The 15,930-nt window shown below is 37.5% G+C and overlaps 1 protein-coding gene across 5 annotated transcripts in view; it reads right to left on the bottom strand.

Moving 5' to 3' along the window:
* Positions 1-15,930, bottom strand: part of arhgef28 (Rho guanine nucleotide exchange factor 28) — a 131,627-nt gene that overhangs the window by 40,695 nt on the left and 75,002 nt on the right. For 3 of the 5 annotated variants that reach the window (XM_004910823.4, XM_002934839.5, XM_012952889.3), the window contains 5 exons: positions 9,209-9,339; positions 7,609-7,889; positions 4,256-4,448; positions 3,570-3,681; positions 1,550-1,630 (listed from right to left, as the gene is read on the bottom strand). In XM_004910823.4, coding sequence (XP_004910880.1) covers positions 1,550-1,630; positions 3,570-3,681; positions 4,256-4,448; positions 7,609-7,889; positions 9,209-9,339 — 798 coding nt within the window. The remainder of the gene's footprint in view (positions 1-1,549; positions 1,631-3,569; positions 3,682-4,255; positions 4,449-7,608; positions 7,890-9,208; positions 9,340-15,930) is intronic. The other 2 variants (XM_012952887.3, XM_031893732.1) reach the window with 1 other exon arrangement.

Raw genomic sequence — 15,930 nt, 5'->3', positions numbered from 1 at the left:
TGTGGTCTGATGAGACCAAAATAGAGCTCTTTGGCATTAACTCAACTCGCTGTGTTTGGAGGAAGAAAAATGCTGCCTATGACCCCCAAAACACCGTCCCCACCGTCAAGCATGGGGGTGGAAACATTTTGCTTTGGGGGTGTTTTTCTGCTAAGGGCACAGGACAACTTATTCGCATTAACGGGAAAATGGACGGAGCCATGTATCGTGAAATCCTGAACGACAACCTCCTTCCCTCTGCCAGGAAACTGAAAATGGGTCGTGGATGGGTGTTCCAGCACGACAATGACCCAAAACATACAGCAAAGGCAACAAAGGAGTGGCTCAAGAAGAAGCACATTAAGGTCATGGAGTGGCCTAGTCAGTCTCCGGACCTTAATCCAATAGAAAACCTATGGAGGGAGCTCAAGCTCAGAGTTGCACAGAGACAGCCTCGAAACCTTAGGGATTTAGAGATGATCTGCAAAGAGGAGTGGGACCAACATTCCTCCTAAAATGTGCGCAAACTTGCTCATCAATTACAAGAAACGTTTGACCTCTGTGCTTGCAAACAAGGGTTTTTCCACTAAGTATTAAGTCTTTTTTTGTTAGAGGGTTCAAAAACTTATTTCACTCAATGAAATGAAAATCAGTTGCTATCTTTTATTTAAAGTTATTTTTTCGATTTTCCTTTTGATGTGCTATCTGCCACTGTTAAAATAAACCTACCATTGAAATGATACTGTTCTGAGACTTTTCATTTCTTTGTCATTGGACAAACTTACAAAATCAGTGAGGGGTCAAATAATTATTTCCTCCACTGTATATATATTTTTTTTCCCCCAGCTTTTAATACTTTCATTATTCAAGCCCATATTAAAAATAAAAGGCAGTATATAGGGTTAATTTTGTAGTCATTCTTTCACTAGGCTTTAGATTAGCTTATCAGTGCTTTTAGTTATTCAAAGCTAATTAAAACAGGTGAGCTCCACTTCTTGTAGATGTTCTGAACACCAACACCCATCATGCTCATACAGGGACGCTGGTAGTTATAGTACCCCAAACTGGAAATATCAATATGCAATTACAGCCATATATAGAAACAGAACTGTCAGTTTTGCAGTAACAATTGTGAGAAACTTTGTAGACTTGGAACATTTTTAGTGAAATGAGTATAACATTACACAAGAGAATGCCGCCACCTGGGAAAGTATTCAAAAGAGAGGAAATGGAAAAGTTTATCAAGGTTACCCATAGCTTACAGAGCTTATTATGTTAACATGATACGGACATTGTGCTGCTTGTAGAGGTATTAATTAATTCACTGAAATAACAGCACTTTTTTTCTTTACCTCTTTGGTAAAATCATGTCTCACAATAACAATAGCACTTAATGAGCAGCTAATTTATTCTTACAGCCATGAACTGTTGCAGCTATTGGCGATGCACATTCCTGGGAAGGTCATAAGCATTGCTACACCTTGATAAATTCCTCCAAAAGACAGCAAAGAAAAATCCATGCAACAATGAAGTCTTTAGGTTTTGTTGCAATAACCACTCCAGTACTTACTACCAGGGTGAAGAAGATATACTGATTTAGACAATGAAAGTGCTTGGAGGAGTGAGCGACCACTGAAGCTGACCACACCATCTAAGAGCAGGAACAGATTCTTGAAATTGCTATATTTACTACTGGTGTTCTACTATTGTGGATTCAGTGTCAGTGCTTTAAGCATAAACATGTCACATGGTTGATTTTATTACCACAGTTTTTAATAGACATTGACCAATAGACATAGACGGCTATGATACAAACCTGGGACAAACATATGGAGTTGTAGTGACTACAGTAGTTGCTGCTTAAATAGAATAATGTTGTTTCATGGCAAGGTGCCCAGATTCCAAGTAAAGAGTTGTGATAAATGTTTAAACTGATCAACAAGTGTTTTGCAGTAATAAAATAAAATTCTGTAACTTTTTTACACTATACTCCCCTTCCTTTAAAAACCATGGCAACAGAACAGCCCATGTGACATTAAAATAAAAAGACCAAGACAGAAGAAGGTCCACCAAACTCCGTTTAGCTGTCAATGAGATGTGTATTAGTTAGGAATTCACATATGCCGTAAAGAAAGCACTATACCAACTACAATGTATGGCAAACAAAACAAGGACAGCAGGATATATAGCATAACTTGGTATACAGTACAGGTATAGGATCCATTATCCAGAATGCTCGGGACCAAGGGTATTACGGATAAGGGGTCTTTCTGTAATTTGGATCTCCATACCTCAAGTCAATAAAACAATAATTAAACCCAATAGGATTGTTTTGCATCCAATAAGGATTAATTATACCTTAGTTGGGATCAATTACAAGGTACTGTTTTATTATTACAGAGAAAAAGAAAATCAGTTTTAAAATTCTGAATTATTTGATTAAAATGGAGTCTATGGGAGACGGGCTTTCCGTAATTTGGAGCTTTCTGGATAACGTGTTTCTGGATAAGGGATCCCATACCTGTATTGTAATGCACATTAAAGGGGTAGTTTGTCTTTCACTTTTAGTATGATGTAGACATTGTAATTAAAGACAATTTGCAATTGGCCTTCATTGTTTATGGTTTTTCAGTTATTTAGCTTTTTTGTTTAGCAGCTCGCCAGTTTGGTAGAAAAAGGAAAATAATTCAAAAACTTAAATAATGAAAATCAATTGTAAAGTTGCTAGAAATAGGGTATTCTATAAAATACTGAAAGTTAACTTAAAGATCACCCGTTTAAAAATGGAATAAGCAAGAATACAGGGGGTCACAGTTATCTCAAGATAAATAAATAATTCACATAATTCTGTGCATAACATTTAACCCGTTTGTTGCTGGTCCTGTTTGAGCTATGCCATGCTATATATTGGAAGACAATGTGCAATGTGCAGGAAAGTATACTAGGCCGCACGTAATTACTTTCATTGTCACCATCTAAAACAATGTAACCATTTATGATTCTTATAATCATATTAACTTTTCAGTTATTATAATAATGTATGAGACATATGGGCTTCTTAACAAACATAAGTGCTAAACTGCACAAGAGCCAAGGGCCAATAACAACCAAACAGGTCTTTGCTTTCATTTTCCAGCTTTTAGTGAACTGTTCAAAACTGCGAATAACAAATGCAGTTAAGCACCTGTGTTCATAATAAGCCCCAAGCTCTTTAACACACTGTCCCCCATATGTAATAAAAGGCACTAAGTTTGCCCAAGAGCAGTAACCCATAGCAACACATAAGACTGGGAATCTTAGTGCCTTTTATTACATAACCCGCATTGTTAATGCAGCCCTCAAATCCTGAATATATTTCTTACATTTTGCATGGCCAATTATAAAAAAACATTTTTGGTTATGGGCAATTTATATCTTTTTATAATTGAAAGGGGAGGACTTCCTGTCAGTTGAAACTTGCCCTGCCCTCATTGTTACCAATAATTTCACCTCTCTTGACCATGGCTCTAAATATAATCACAATGACATTGAGATGATGATCAAATATGTTTGGCAAAGTGAAATAATTCTGATCAGACAGCAGTGCTCACCCTCACTTGTGTCACTGACGGAGAGGTCCCTTGCTATGCGAGGTATTCCAACAGAAAGCTTTGGCGAGGAACACGAGTATGAACGCAATCGAACACCAGTGCCCAGTGGATCCTAAAAAATATTGTTTTGAATAATATGACAAATCTTTATGGGTGCTATAATGAAACCAAGAAACATGGCAGTATAATACATTTTATTATGCTACAAAATTGTGATCTGCCACCATGCTTTTCTGTGCAAATTGTGTTAATTCTAAACCAACAGCAACAGGCCTGGCTCTCTTGCGAGTTTTTAAATATTTTCAAGGGGTTCTTTATTTTCATAGGTGTTTAAAATTGGCCAGCTGCACAGAATGTTTTCCATATAAGTGTTCAGTTTCACCCATGTATAAAATGAAAAGATTTGTGTATATTAACTATAAATTCTGAATACTGAGTGTAGGAGATGCCAGAAAATCTCCAATGCCAGTCAAAATTCTGGGCTCTAGGAATCAACAGACGTATAGAGCAATACTGCTTACACACCATAAAAGGCTTCCTTGAGTAGCTCCTTATGTGACGCATTCAGTTCAAGCCTTTTCTATTGACCATAAGCCACTTTTGTGTTGTATCTGTGAAGGCTACCTTTAATCACATACTGTATCAAGTTGAACCTGATATTTTGTAAAGGCAAAACATTAATATACCTTTCCCTGCAGAGGCAATGTTCCCACTCCTCTAATTGGAAAGTCAGGCTCAGCATTTCTTTCAGGAGAGTCAAGTTCATCCCCACTGTTTCCCAGAAGACCAGGGGAGTCCTGTTTAATGGATGACCCAGAACTATATCTTGGATATGTTCCTTCTCCTTCGCTGTCAGCATCGAGACCATCAAGACTTGAGCTAGAAATAAAGAGGAACACTTCTAACTCCAGTGATATAAAATTATTTTGTATAAATAAACATTTTTACATTACAGTATATCCATTACATTACATTACATTAACATTTATTTATAAAGCGCCAACATATTCCGCAGCGCTGTACAATAAGTGGGTTACATACATTGGACATACAGAGTAACATATAAAGCAATCAATAACCGATACAAGAGGTGAAGAGGGCCCTGCCCAAAAGAGCTTACAATCTACAATCCTAATTTTAAGTCCCAATAACAAGAAGTACAAATTTATGGAGAACCCAGAGGAAACTAACACAGACATGGGTAAAACATACAAACTTCTTGCAGATAGTACCCAGGTGGGAATCAAACCAAGGACCCCCAGTTTCAAGGCAGCAATGCTAGACCATAAGTTCTTTCAAGCCTCAACAAAGGAAATATGCCAGTCAGGACCTATAAGTTTATTAAATGGCCACATTTTCAACTGAGATAAAAAACTGAAATTGAAATTCTAAGTGAAAATTCTAAATGAACATAATATTATCTATTATCAGTTGTTGCTAAGGCTGGCAATCCAACAGCTAATAAAAGCAAACTAATATTTCAGAAAGATATTTGCCACCCACAGATATTGTATATGAGCAGAGTGGGGTAAAAGTTCACCCTTGGGTGTAAGGAGCACTTGGTTGGCAGAATAGAGAACACACCCGATCCAGTCTTTCGATGTACTACACAGTGTGGTTCCTCATGTTTAGCTGAACTGGCTAATGAGCCTTCCCTGTTGTACCCAGCTTTACCATGTGCTATATCTTTTTCTTCTATTCCTTTAAAAATGCTCCTTGTATAATGCTTTTAGCCCATGTGGTCTATCCTACTAATCTAACAATAGTGCCTTGATTTGTAAACATCCAGTTCATGAGACAGAAACCAGGGAACAAATTATTCCTTGCAGTGAATCAATTATTTTTTTTTTCTATCCCCATGGCAACTCTAATTACATTCTAAGCTAAGTGATACTGGCATTTTCCATTTATAGTGTAACCAGAATAAAATAAGATAACTCTGGTTTAGAGATATATCTGTTAGAACTAAGCTATCAAACAAAATGTAAACAGTTTGTAGCATTATACCCACAAACACCACTATGTTAGTTGAGTTGTATATTTTTTTTTTACATAATGAAAGAAAATATAATTGTAAGCAACTTACTAATACACATTGGTGTTTGATTATCCCTTTGTGTTCATTCGTAAATGACCCCAAATATAATAGATGCCCATTGAGACTTATGATTCACTTTATTTCCCAGCAAATATTTCTATAGACACCAGGTTAGCCATTCTCTACTCTAGTGATCCCCAACCAATGGCTCGGGGGCAACATGTTGCTCACTAACCACTTGGATGTTGCTCTCAGTGCCCCCAGTAGTTATTTTTGAATTCCTGACTTGGTGGCAAGATTTGGTTGAATAAAAACAAGATTAACTACCAAATATAGCCCCCTGTAAGCTGATAGTGTGCATAGAGGCTGCCTAATAGCCAATCTTAGCCCTTATTTGGCACCTCCATGAACTTTTATGGTGTTTGTGTTGCTCTCCAAGTCTTTTTACATTTGGCTGTGGCTCAGGTTGGGGATCCCTGCTCTACTCAATGGAGAAAGGGTTGGATAAAGATTATGGGCAGGGTTGTATTTAGGTCCAGTGCCACCCTAGTCATCAGAACCAAACACACCCTCTCTGGTTGCAAAAATGGCCCCTTTCTGTCCCCTGATTTCACTTTGGATATCTAGTAACCTTAATCTAAGAAGCATTTTCTTTTACACGTTATTAGGAGTCCCCTTTGTTGGCCCCCTGTAGCAGCAGGTTACTTGTGAACTCAGATCCAGAATATGAAAGATTGGGTTTAGCAGTGCATCTCTCCACCCCTTCATTCACCTTCTTACCCATCTCAGGGTGTTAGAGCGAGGGCAGGTTTTACAATGTGGCATTTATCAAAGCTCATAGCACCCAGATGTTAGTCTGGTGTTAGTCCTTTCTGCTGATGGGACAGAAATGACTGAAACTAAATGACAAGAACACAAGTTAACTTTGCGTAACCATCCACACCCTTAATGTCTCCTTTTATAGCTAACTGTGGGAGCCCAGCAAGCTGGTAAATCCTGTTACTCATCACTAGTGCACCTGCAAAGCTGAACACAATTGGAGCAGTCCTGTTTGTACAGTATGGCTGGGAACTTATTGTCTCTGCAGTGGTATCTGCGTTTGACATTAGACCATTAGTAATTCAATTATGAAACCATGAGAGAAATGTCCCAAATGGGAATCACAAAAGAAGACAAGATATACCAAATCCATAATTTAGGGACTGGCCAAATTCCAGAAAACATTTGTCAGAATACCAACACTAATTTTAACCTTATTTGCAGTAATTGCTCATCCAAATCCTACAGAAAGTACAGTACTTTGGCTGAACCTCAAACTGCATCCTAGATATGGTGCATCACTACTGCTCAGTCAGAACTGATCACTAAACAGCTTTAATTTAAATGTGCTAAAGATACTGGTACAGATGGACAGTATACATATACTGTATACACATAACCACGTACCAGCCATAAACATGTTTACGTACACAAAAAAATGCATAAGAATCATTTTGATTTTGTACTGTTTTTTCCAATCCAAAAAATTATTTGAGGGGGTACAACCCTCTCCTTGTCACCCCTAAACACCTACTGCCCAATCACCCTTTCTGCCCATCAGTATCAAAATACAAACCCTTCATGTAGGATTGTTTACTACTCACTACTTTCTTTCTGTGATAAAGATAAACTCATTGTTTCCCATGTTTTTCCTTCAGTTATAATCCATACATTAGGCAAACTACATTAATGTCGAGTAGCAGCTCAGGACTGAAAATGATTAGGAAATACTATCATAGGCATTTTGTGCTAAGAAACTAGAAATGTCTAGATCCAGACCCCATGCATCTAAGTTTACCCCATGGAAAGCACCTACAATTTGTATACTATTTCCATGTAAAATATATGCCACAGCAAAGAAAATGTAAGACTTTTTGATTGGTCAACATCTCCTGGTGCACAGAAGTAACATAGAGAGACCCTCATTGTTAATAGAAAATATTAAAACAAGATTTTTCTTACCTTCTTCTCTTTATGACATTACAAGCTGTGTTCCTTTCAGTAGCATAGCCCAGGGTTCTGCTTTGTCTCCGTGCTGCACCTGAGTACAGGTGGGAAGGTGAAAGGAAAGCAGGCAGGTCTGCCTGATCCACATTGTTTACTTCTGGTCTGTTTCTCTCAGGAGATGCACAAACACTATAATTATTTGCTTTATCTGTCAGGGTGGAGTCTGAACGGTGTGTAGGTGAGCCTTCAGTATTGGCATTGTCCACATGAATGTAGTTGATCTCTGAATCAGTCACCTGTACAAAATATAATAAGTGGGGGCATTTAAAATACTATTCTGCATGGCAGAGAGAGCTAGTAAGGATCCACTCCACAGCAACTCGAACAAGTGATAGCTACATCGCCCAAATTCTATGTAACCTATTCAAATCAATAATTTTAGTTTTCAAGTTACTGGTCATTTAATTAACATGCTGCAAGTTATCCTGAATATCCCCAGTGCATACTTGTCATTATTTCTCTTTAAAGAGGGTGGTTTATGTGGTATTTAACACTTGTCGTCAAAAAGCATTTTTTGTCATATTTTCCCCTCTGCAAATGTGAATGTAATGCTATATTTCACTTGTCTTGTTTCCTACATCCCAGGTTGAGAAAGGCAAGTTTTCTATTTTCCTACAGTCCCCTTCCTAGTTTCAGTGCAGGTGTAACTGGCTAGGCTTGCTGTTTAACCTTGCCACTGCCCCTCAGTCTGGCTGGCCACAAGCATCTTCATCACCTTCCTCAGTCATTACAAGAGGTCAGAAGGAGACATGGCCTAGCAGCCAATGGAATGAAAAAAATTGTGTTTGAACCCATGGACAGTTTAACACTGATGTAAATGCACACCTCCATAGCAGTAAATGTTATTCTAATAAGGGGTTATATAATAAAAGGCATTACGTTTTCCCAGGAGTAGTAACCCATAGCAACCAATTAGCAGGTAGAATTTACTGATTACCTGTTTAAAAGCAAACATCTTATTGGTTGCTATGAGTTACTGCTACAAAGTACAGTAGCTATCAATAAGGCCCCTTCCTGTTGCACAGAGTGTGAACCTCTTTATACTTTATTCTATTAGATACATAGGGGCCTATTTATCTTGTTTATCAGTATTTGTATATTATCTTGATGTTTCATATATACAATGAATATGTTAGGGCATGTAGCTAACAGACTATGGAAGGCACACTAGTACAGGTATGGAATTTCTTATCTAGAAACCTGTTATCCAGAAAGTTTTGATACTGGAAGACCATCCCTAAATACATTCTTTTAAAAATGATTCCCTTTTCGCTATAATAATAAAACAGGTGCTTGTACTTGTAACTAAGCTGCAAGAATCCATATTAGCAAAATAACCCTGTTGGGTTTATTTCATGTTTAAATGATTTTTAGCAGACCCAAGGTACAGTGATCTAAATTACAGGAAGATCCCTTATCTTAAAAATCCCAGGTCCCAAGCATTCAGGATGATAGATCCAAAACCTGTACCAACAATCATCAGTAGAAAGCATATACGAGTTACAAAACATGTGGCCATCTTTTAACCTCACTTGCCTTTATAACTGTAACTTACCTCATCCACCACCATACTGTTGGCATACACCTCATCATTTCCATTCAGCATGGCAGAAAGTCTGGATGCAGCAAGAAATGTAGGCGGGTGTTTTAACTTCTTGAGCACATCTATTGATGAATACCTTTTATCTAGGAAAAAAAGTATAGGGAGTTGCTATGTATTTCTCCTTGTACCATGGCTACCAATACTGCATAGTTTATTTGCCAAAATTAACCCAAACTTTCTGTCAGCACTAACAAAGCTAAATGGTGTTAAAACCCTAATAATGCAATTATAAATGTCAAGAGCCCATAATGCCAAGATAAGAGTATTAGCAGTCAAACTTGGGAGAAAGTTCACATGGTGCTACCCTCAAGTATAGTTGACCTTATAATGGCTTCCCTCCAAATGCCCTCTGTTTTGTTGCTTAAGTTGAAAGGAACGTCATTTCCAGGAAGGTACTCATTAGTAAGATGGAGCAATTTCTGATATTTAAGCCATGAAGCAAAACTGTGTTTATCTTTTTCTTAATCTGTCTTTTGGAATAGATTACCCTGTCTTTGGTTTGCATTTATTATATGTTTTATACATACAGTGTATTTAGATATTTAGTGGTGTGGTTTTAGCAGAACAAATGGGCTTAGCTAGATTGTGCCCCCACTGACATTCTTACATTGCAGCCCCTCTATTAAGGTATTAAGGGGGTGATGTGGAAACCCTAATTGTGACTGTATATGCTGTATTGTATGTATTGCGTTATCAGTTTAATGTGTGGAAAGACAGTTATGTGATGAGATTATTGGACCACACAGGTATTTTTTATGACTAATTTCTAGAGAACCTTTGCTGGGCTTGCTGTACCATCTGAATATTGTGCACAAAGTTATATACAGTACCTGCTATATGTGACATGCTTAAAGTGATACTGACACTAAAAAACGACTCCTCAAAATATGAATGTACATAAAAAGTTGCCTATAGGTCATGTTGATTGATTTTCGCTGAGAGATTTGCTTTTGTAAACAATTGTTGCTTGAAGTTCCTAAACCTGACTGTTTTGCCAACCTGACTGTCCCTTCTCAGCCTGTCAGTTACAGCTTCTAATGCTAACGGACTCCTGCTGCACTAATATGGCAGCCCCCTTATAGGGGAACATGGGGGATCAGACAGGAAATATAAAAGCATTGGGCAAATATTTTTATGGCAAAAATAAAGGTCATGCAAAGACAATGTTATGATAGATGTAAAAAAAGGTTTAATTTCTGGTGTCAGTATCTCTTTAATGCTCATGGTTAAATTACTAAATTTCTACTTATAGCACCTGTTTTTAATAATAATAGCTTACAAGGTGAAAGCTGGCACCTGGAAAAAAAAATTGGAATCATAAAGACATTAAAATACTTCTGTGCAGTGGGTCAGTTACAAAAACCAGTTAGAACAAAACAACAAACCAGCCACTGATGGCTGTAGTGTGTGCATCCACAATAAAAAAACAAAGGAAGAAGTATTTCAGGGCTGAAAACAGGCAATAGTCCATAAAGCCATAGCCAAAAGCCATAATAGCCAATAAAAAAACAGTAATCCCATAATCATTTTGCATTTTGTGAGACACTAAAACCTTCTTTGAAAGAAAAGAGTCCAGAGGACAATGGTAAACAATGAAATGTGATAATTACATGTTACAATCCATAAGGAAAATGTCAAGTCTTTAGTGCCCCAGGCCCCAGCATGTATGTACTGTATGTTCAGCCTGTGCACGTGGCTAAGGAAAAGTAAGAGCTGGTTTAGTTGCTGGTACAAAAGTATCAATATTCTGTGGGATATTTCATAAGTGGAATGTTAGGTAACTAGACTTGTGAAATCTCTCCACCCTTGACAATCTATTTCCTAAAGTAATTATCAGGTACAAGGAACAAGATCTAAAATATATGTCAAACACAGAGATATATCGGCAGAGTTGAAAACTCACAAAAACACAGTGTGGTCCATGTACACCAGCCCCAGACCCCCATCCAGGGGAGCGGAAAACTGTAAATATACAGGAAATTGATGGACACCGGGGTCACCAAGATGAAAGAAAAAGCTTTATTTAAAAGGGTGGTTAACTTTTAGCATGTTATAGAATGGCCAATTCTTAGCAACTTTTTAACTGGTCTTCATTTTTTATGATTTCTAAATTATTCAGCTTTCAAAAGGGGAGTCCCTAACCCCTGGCAGTGAAAAAACGTTTGCTTTCTGAGGCTACAATTTCATTGTTATTGTTAGTTTTTTACTTATCTTTCTATTTAGATCCACTCCAAATCATATTCCAGTTTCTCTTTTGAACCCCTACCTGGTTGATAGGGTAATTTGGACTCCATACAGATGCTAAAATTTCAAATGTGCTGCTGAATATAAAGCTAAATAATTCAGAAACCACAAAAAAATAAAAATGAAGACCAATTGCATATTGTCTCAGTATAGCACTCTCTACAACATACTAAAAGTTAATTTAAAGGTGAACAACCCCTTTGAGTGTCCATCACTTTTCAATTTACAAAAAACAAGGACTGGTTTTGTAAGCATAACAAGTACGGTACAGTAGAGTATGTGTAACCGAAAGGGAGATGAAAGCAAAACAAGACTATATAGGCGTGAAGCCATTTAGAAAGTAAATGCATGAAAAGAACAAAAGATCCAGCAGAAATGTGAGCAGCCAACTGACTAACTCCTGGTACCAGCAGAACCAGTAGGTACTGCCTCTAAACATGGGTACAAAGTACCAGGAGGCTAGCTGCTTCACTCACCTACCTGAAATAGAAGCTCAGTGGGAATTTGCTGTTCCATCTCAATTTTATTCCTTCTGACAGAGTTGCCAACAGGCCCACACACATACAGAAACCTTGAAAATCTTCATTCTTGTTTGAAGTATTAAGTTCAATTTAACATGTATATGTGTTTATTCATTTTGTTTGTTAAAGCAAAGTTTGCCAGAGTAGCCACTCTTTCATTATATTTTTATTTAACTTGAATTAGCCATAGAGTGCTCCCACAACCTCTTTATAACATTTTATATGGCTAGAAATGTATTTGTTTAAAGTCATTCAGAAATTCCTTAATTTAACAAAGGGATACTCCCAGGGACTTTTTACTATCATTTGAATTGAAAAATGTGTACAATTTCATTCAGACATTCTTGACCTTGGGGTTGTAAGTGCAGGAGCTCTAAGGGGTGAAAGACCACAGCCCATAGTCCTCATTCTGAGTAGCCCTGGGATCATACAATTCAAGGTGCACACAAAAAACCAATGGCACACATGTTAGGTCACATCAGCCAATTAATGGACAAAATTCTGCCTTTTGCTCCCACACTACTTCCAGTTAGAGCTGCATTATTTCCTGTCAGCTGATCTCTGAGGGAGCATACAGCCCATCACAAAATGGGGGCTCAAGGGAAAGGATGTAAACTGCAATATTTACTGATATTATTATTATTAACATTTATTTATAAAGCGCCAACATATTCCGCAGCGCTGTACAATAAGTGGGTTTCATACATTGGACATACAGAGTAACATATAAAGCAATCAATAACCGATACAAGAGGCGAAGAGAGCCCTGCCCAAAAGAGCTTGCAATCTACAAGGAGAAAGGCTTGAGACACAAGGTGTGGGATATATATTCTGGTTTGGTAAGATTATTTAATAGGCAACTTAATATGATATAAACTATCTGTTGGATAAGTGTTTCTGGGGGTATAGTTTTTCTACATAACAGTAAACAGATATATAATAAACATAACAGTGAACACAATACAGAGGTGTACCTGTCAGCAAATAGATCCCTCAGTGTACTATTTAGATATTAGTGGTAAATCATCTGGCCTTTTGTAATTCTAATCATTGTAACTGCTAAGAGTTTCGGGTGAAAATTCCTTTTTAGCATGATTCTGGTTTTGCTGTATACCACATTATGAATGGCACAACGCCTACAGTACACCTTTAGTTATGCACAGAATAACTTCTAAAACCAAAGAAATCTCACATTTGTTTAGAAAAACGTTATTGAGAGGCAGAGAGTACTTTATTATATTGTTTTCCATTTTCTTATGCAGTCACCAGACAAAACATTTCCTGTGTATTTTTTCAGGTTCATGCAAAAGGCATTGCCCCCAGCAGCGGGAATTTGGGTTAATATTTAACAATCACTCCCAATGTACAAACTGTTTCAACAAGAACTTTAGTTCAGTTTTTAGCAGTCACGGTATTTTGTATCTTGCACTGTTTCTTATAAATGGGAGTTCTAATTTTTTCTATCTTCACCAAATATTGTCCTGCTGTTTCAAAAGAAATGGTCAGGGCCATTGTGGTATTGTTACCAAATCATCAAACAGACATGTATGCAGGCTGTGGCCATATGGCTAATCACTAGCACTGGCAGGGAATGCAGACCAAGCACCCTGGGCTTAGACAGCAGCAGGTACACATGTCACAGTTGGCACTATATTTTATTGTGATTTAGAGAAGCCTATCCTGATCCTTCCTAACATCTGCCAGTATGCTTCCATTTAGTGTTTCTGCCCTTCTCTGAATCAAAGCCATTATTACTCGTATCATTTATTATATTGGCTCACACAAGTAACTCATTGCTTTGCAAAGATGTTTCATCATTTAGCTCAGTCCCTGCTCCAGTGGAGCTTACAATCCATGGCTCCAGTCAAACTCACAATCCATGGCTCCAGTCAAACTCACACAACACACACAACATGGTCAGTTTTATCAGGAGCCAGTTAACCTGCCTTAATGTCGTTGGAGTGTAAGAGGAAACCAGAGTACCCGGAAAAAATCCATGTGGATAAACTAGAACAAATCATGTATCACTTAAGCTATTATGGGCTGCACCTCAATGGTGGCCAAGATCCTCTCGCTTAGCCAGGTTGCAGACCTTTCACTAATATACCAACCTTGAGGTGATATAGGATTGATCAGATCACATTGATGGCATAAAGGCCTTCGGACTGCATCAACACGCCCATGAACCCTGAAATGATTTGTAAACCTTCCCATTTAATATCTGGGCAATTTTCAAGCAGATATCAATCGGGCGGGCCCATCTGAGTACCCCCCACATGAGCTGATATTAGCCCGTGTATGCCACCTTTAGACTTCATGTCCTGTTTTGTACTTTTTTGTTGCATATTTTATATTTATGGTAGTAGAATTGATTGTATCGTATCTTACAGCACTGCGGAATATATGGTTGCTTGATAAATAAACTTAATAATAAACTGGAAAAAATAAAGCCAATGAGTATAGTATAGTATAGTATTTACACTGCCCACCTAGTGTTACAGTTCCATTACTATGTTACTATGATTATAGGAAATAAAATATATTTCATCTATGGTTCATCTTGACTCTGATATTTAAATACGCTTCTACTTTTTCATATTAGAGTACAGCAAAAAACGAACTATAATAAACAGTAAACGCCTTGCAGAAAATCCCTGCTTATAGTGTAATGTAGTGTTTTTCATCATTTGTGTAACTGTCTGAGGTTAGCCACTGTCTCCAAATTGACACCCCCAGTGGATAATGCCAGAAGCGAGTATTTAAACTAGTTACTACATTCACCACTCAATGGGAGACTGTAAGCTATTTTGAAAAAAGGGACACCTCCAGTTGTGCCCCAAATTCAGGGAAGGGATCACCCCCAGTCATATCACAAACTCCCTTAAATGTGTTTGAAGCTGGTCATACATGTACCAATAAAATCATATGAAACTCTTGATGTATTTTGGATGTACAATCCCAACTGATATCTATGTACCACAGTCTGATGATGGTCAGATAAGTAAAGAGCTTCTTTTCACTTCTTATAATTCCATTTGTTATGGGTGTAGAACCACATGAACAGAATAATAAATAGAATGCCACATCCTAACATGCATTTCTGGTTGGTCTATTAATGGAGATAAAGTCAATGACAGGAGGCATGGGGGACTATCATTTGTATGTGAAAGTGATATTGGCAATGGCACGTATAGCATTTCTCCAACAGTATAATTTACCCAGAAGAGAAATGCCATGTGTGCCACTGGATATAGACATTAGCACTTTCAGAAACAAATAATCTGAACTTGTACTTACTAGTTATGAAGTTAATGGTCTTTCTTCCAAAATACACTGCCCCAGGAACTGCAATCAACTGTGTGACGCAAACTCATAAAATGAAACAAATCCGCCAAGCATATGGTACAGTTTTTATAACACAACTCAAATAGTTAACCCATTCCTTCTAAGAGCAGTGGCTCATATGCAAAGAGAAAAGGAAAAGAAAAATAATTAAAGGGGAACTCAACCCAAACCCAACTTAAGCAATGTACATTAATTTAAAAATATGCAGCCTTTTCATGATTTTAATGTAATAATATGGTTTGGAACAGTTGCCTAAGCCTGGCCCCTTGTTCTCCTGCTGACCTGGCTGACTACTTTGAGACTAAAAAAATGTAACAGTAATAAGGAAAGGAACTTCATAGTGCAATGCATTGTGGGTTATGTAGTTCCTGTATGCTGTCTGTAAGCTGTGGAGAAGTTGTTACAATTTGTAACATCAGTGTTTTAGTTCCTCCTCCCCTGCCAGGATTTGAAATGATAATAAAGGTCTATGTGCAAAAACAAACACATATCACAAAGGTTTTTACCCAAAAATTGGAATTCCAGAATAATAACACATTGCACAAATTGAACATGGTTTACTCA

This window comes from Xenopus tropicalis, chromosome 1, assembly GCF_000004195.4.
Source record: "Xenopus tropicalis strain Nigerian chromosome 1, UCB_Xtro_10.0, whole genome shotgun sequence".
In the NCBI taxonomy this organism is placed as follows: Eukaryota; Metazoa; Chordata; class Amphibia; order Anura; family Pipidae; genus Xenopus; species Xenopus tropicalis.
This window is presented reverse-complemented; position numbering and strand designations above follow the sequence as displayed.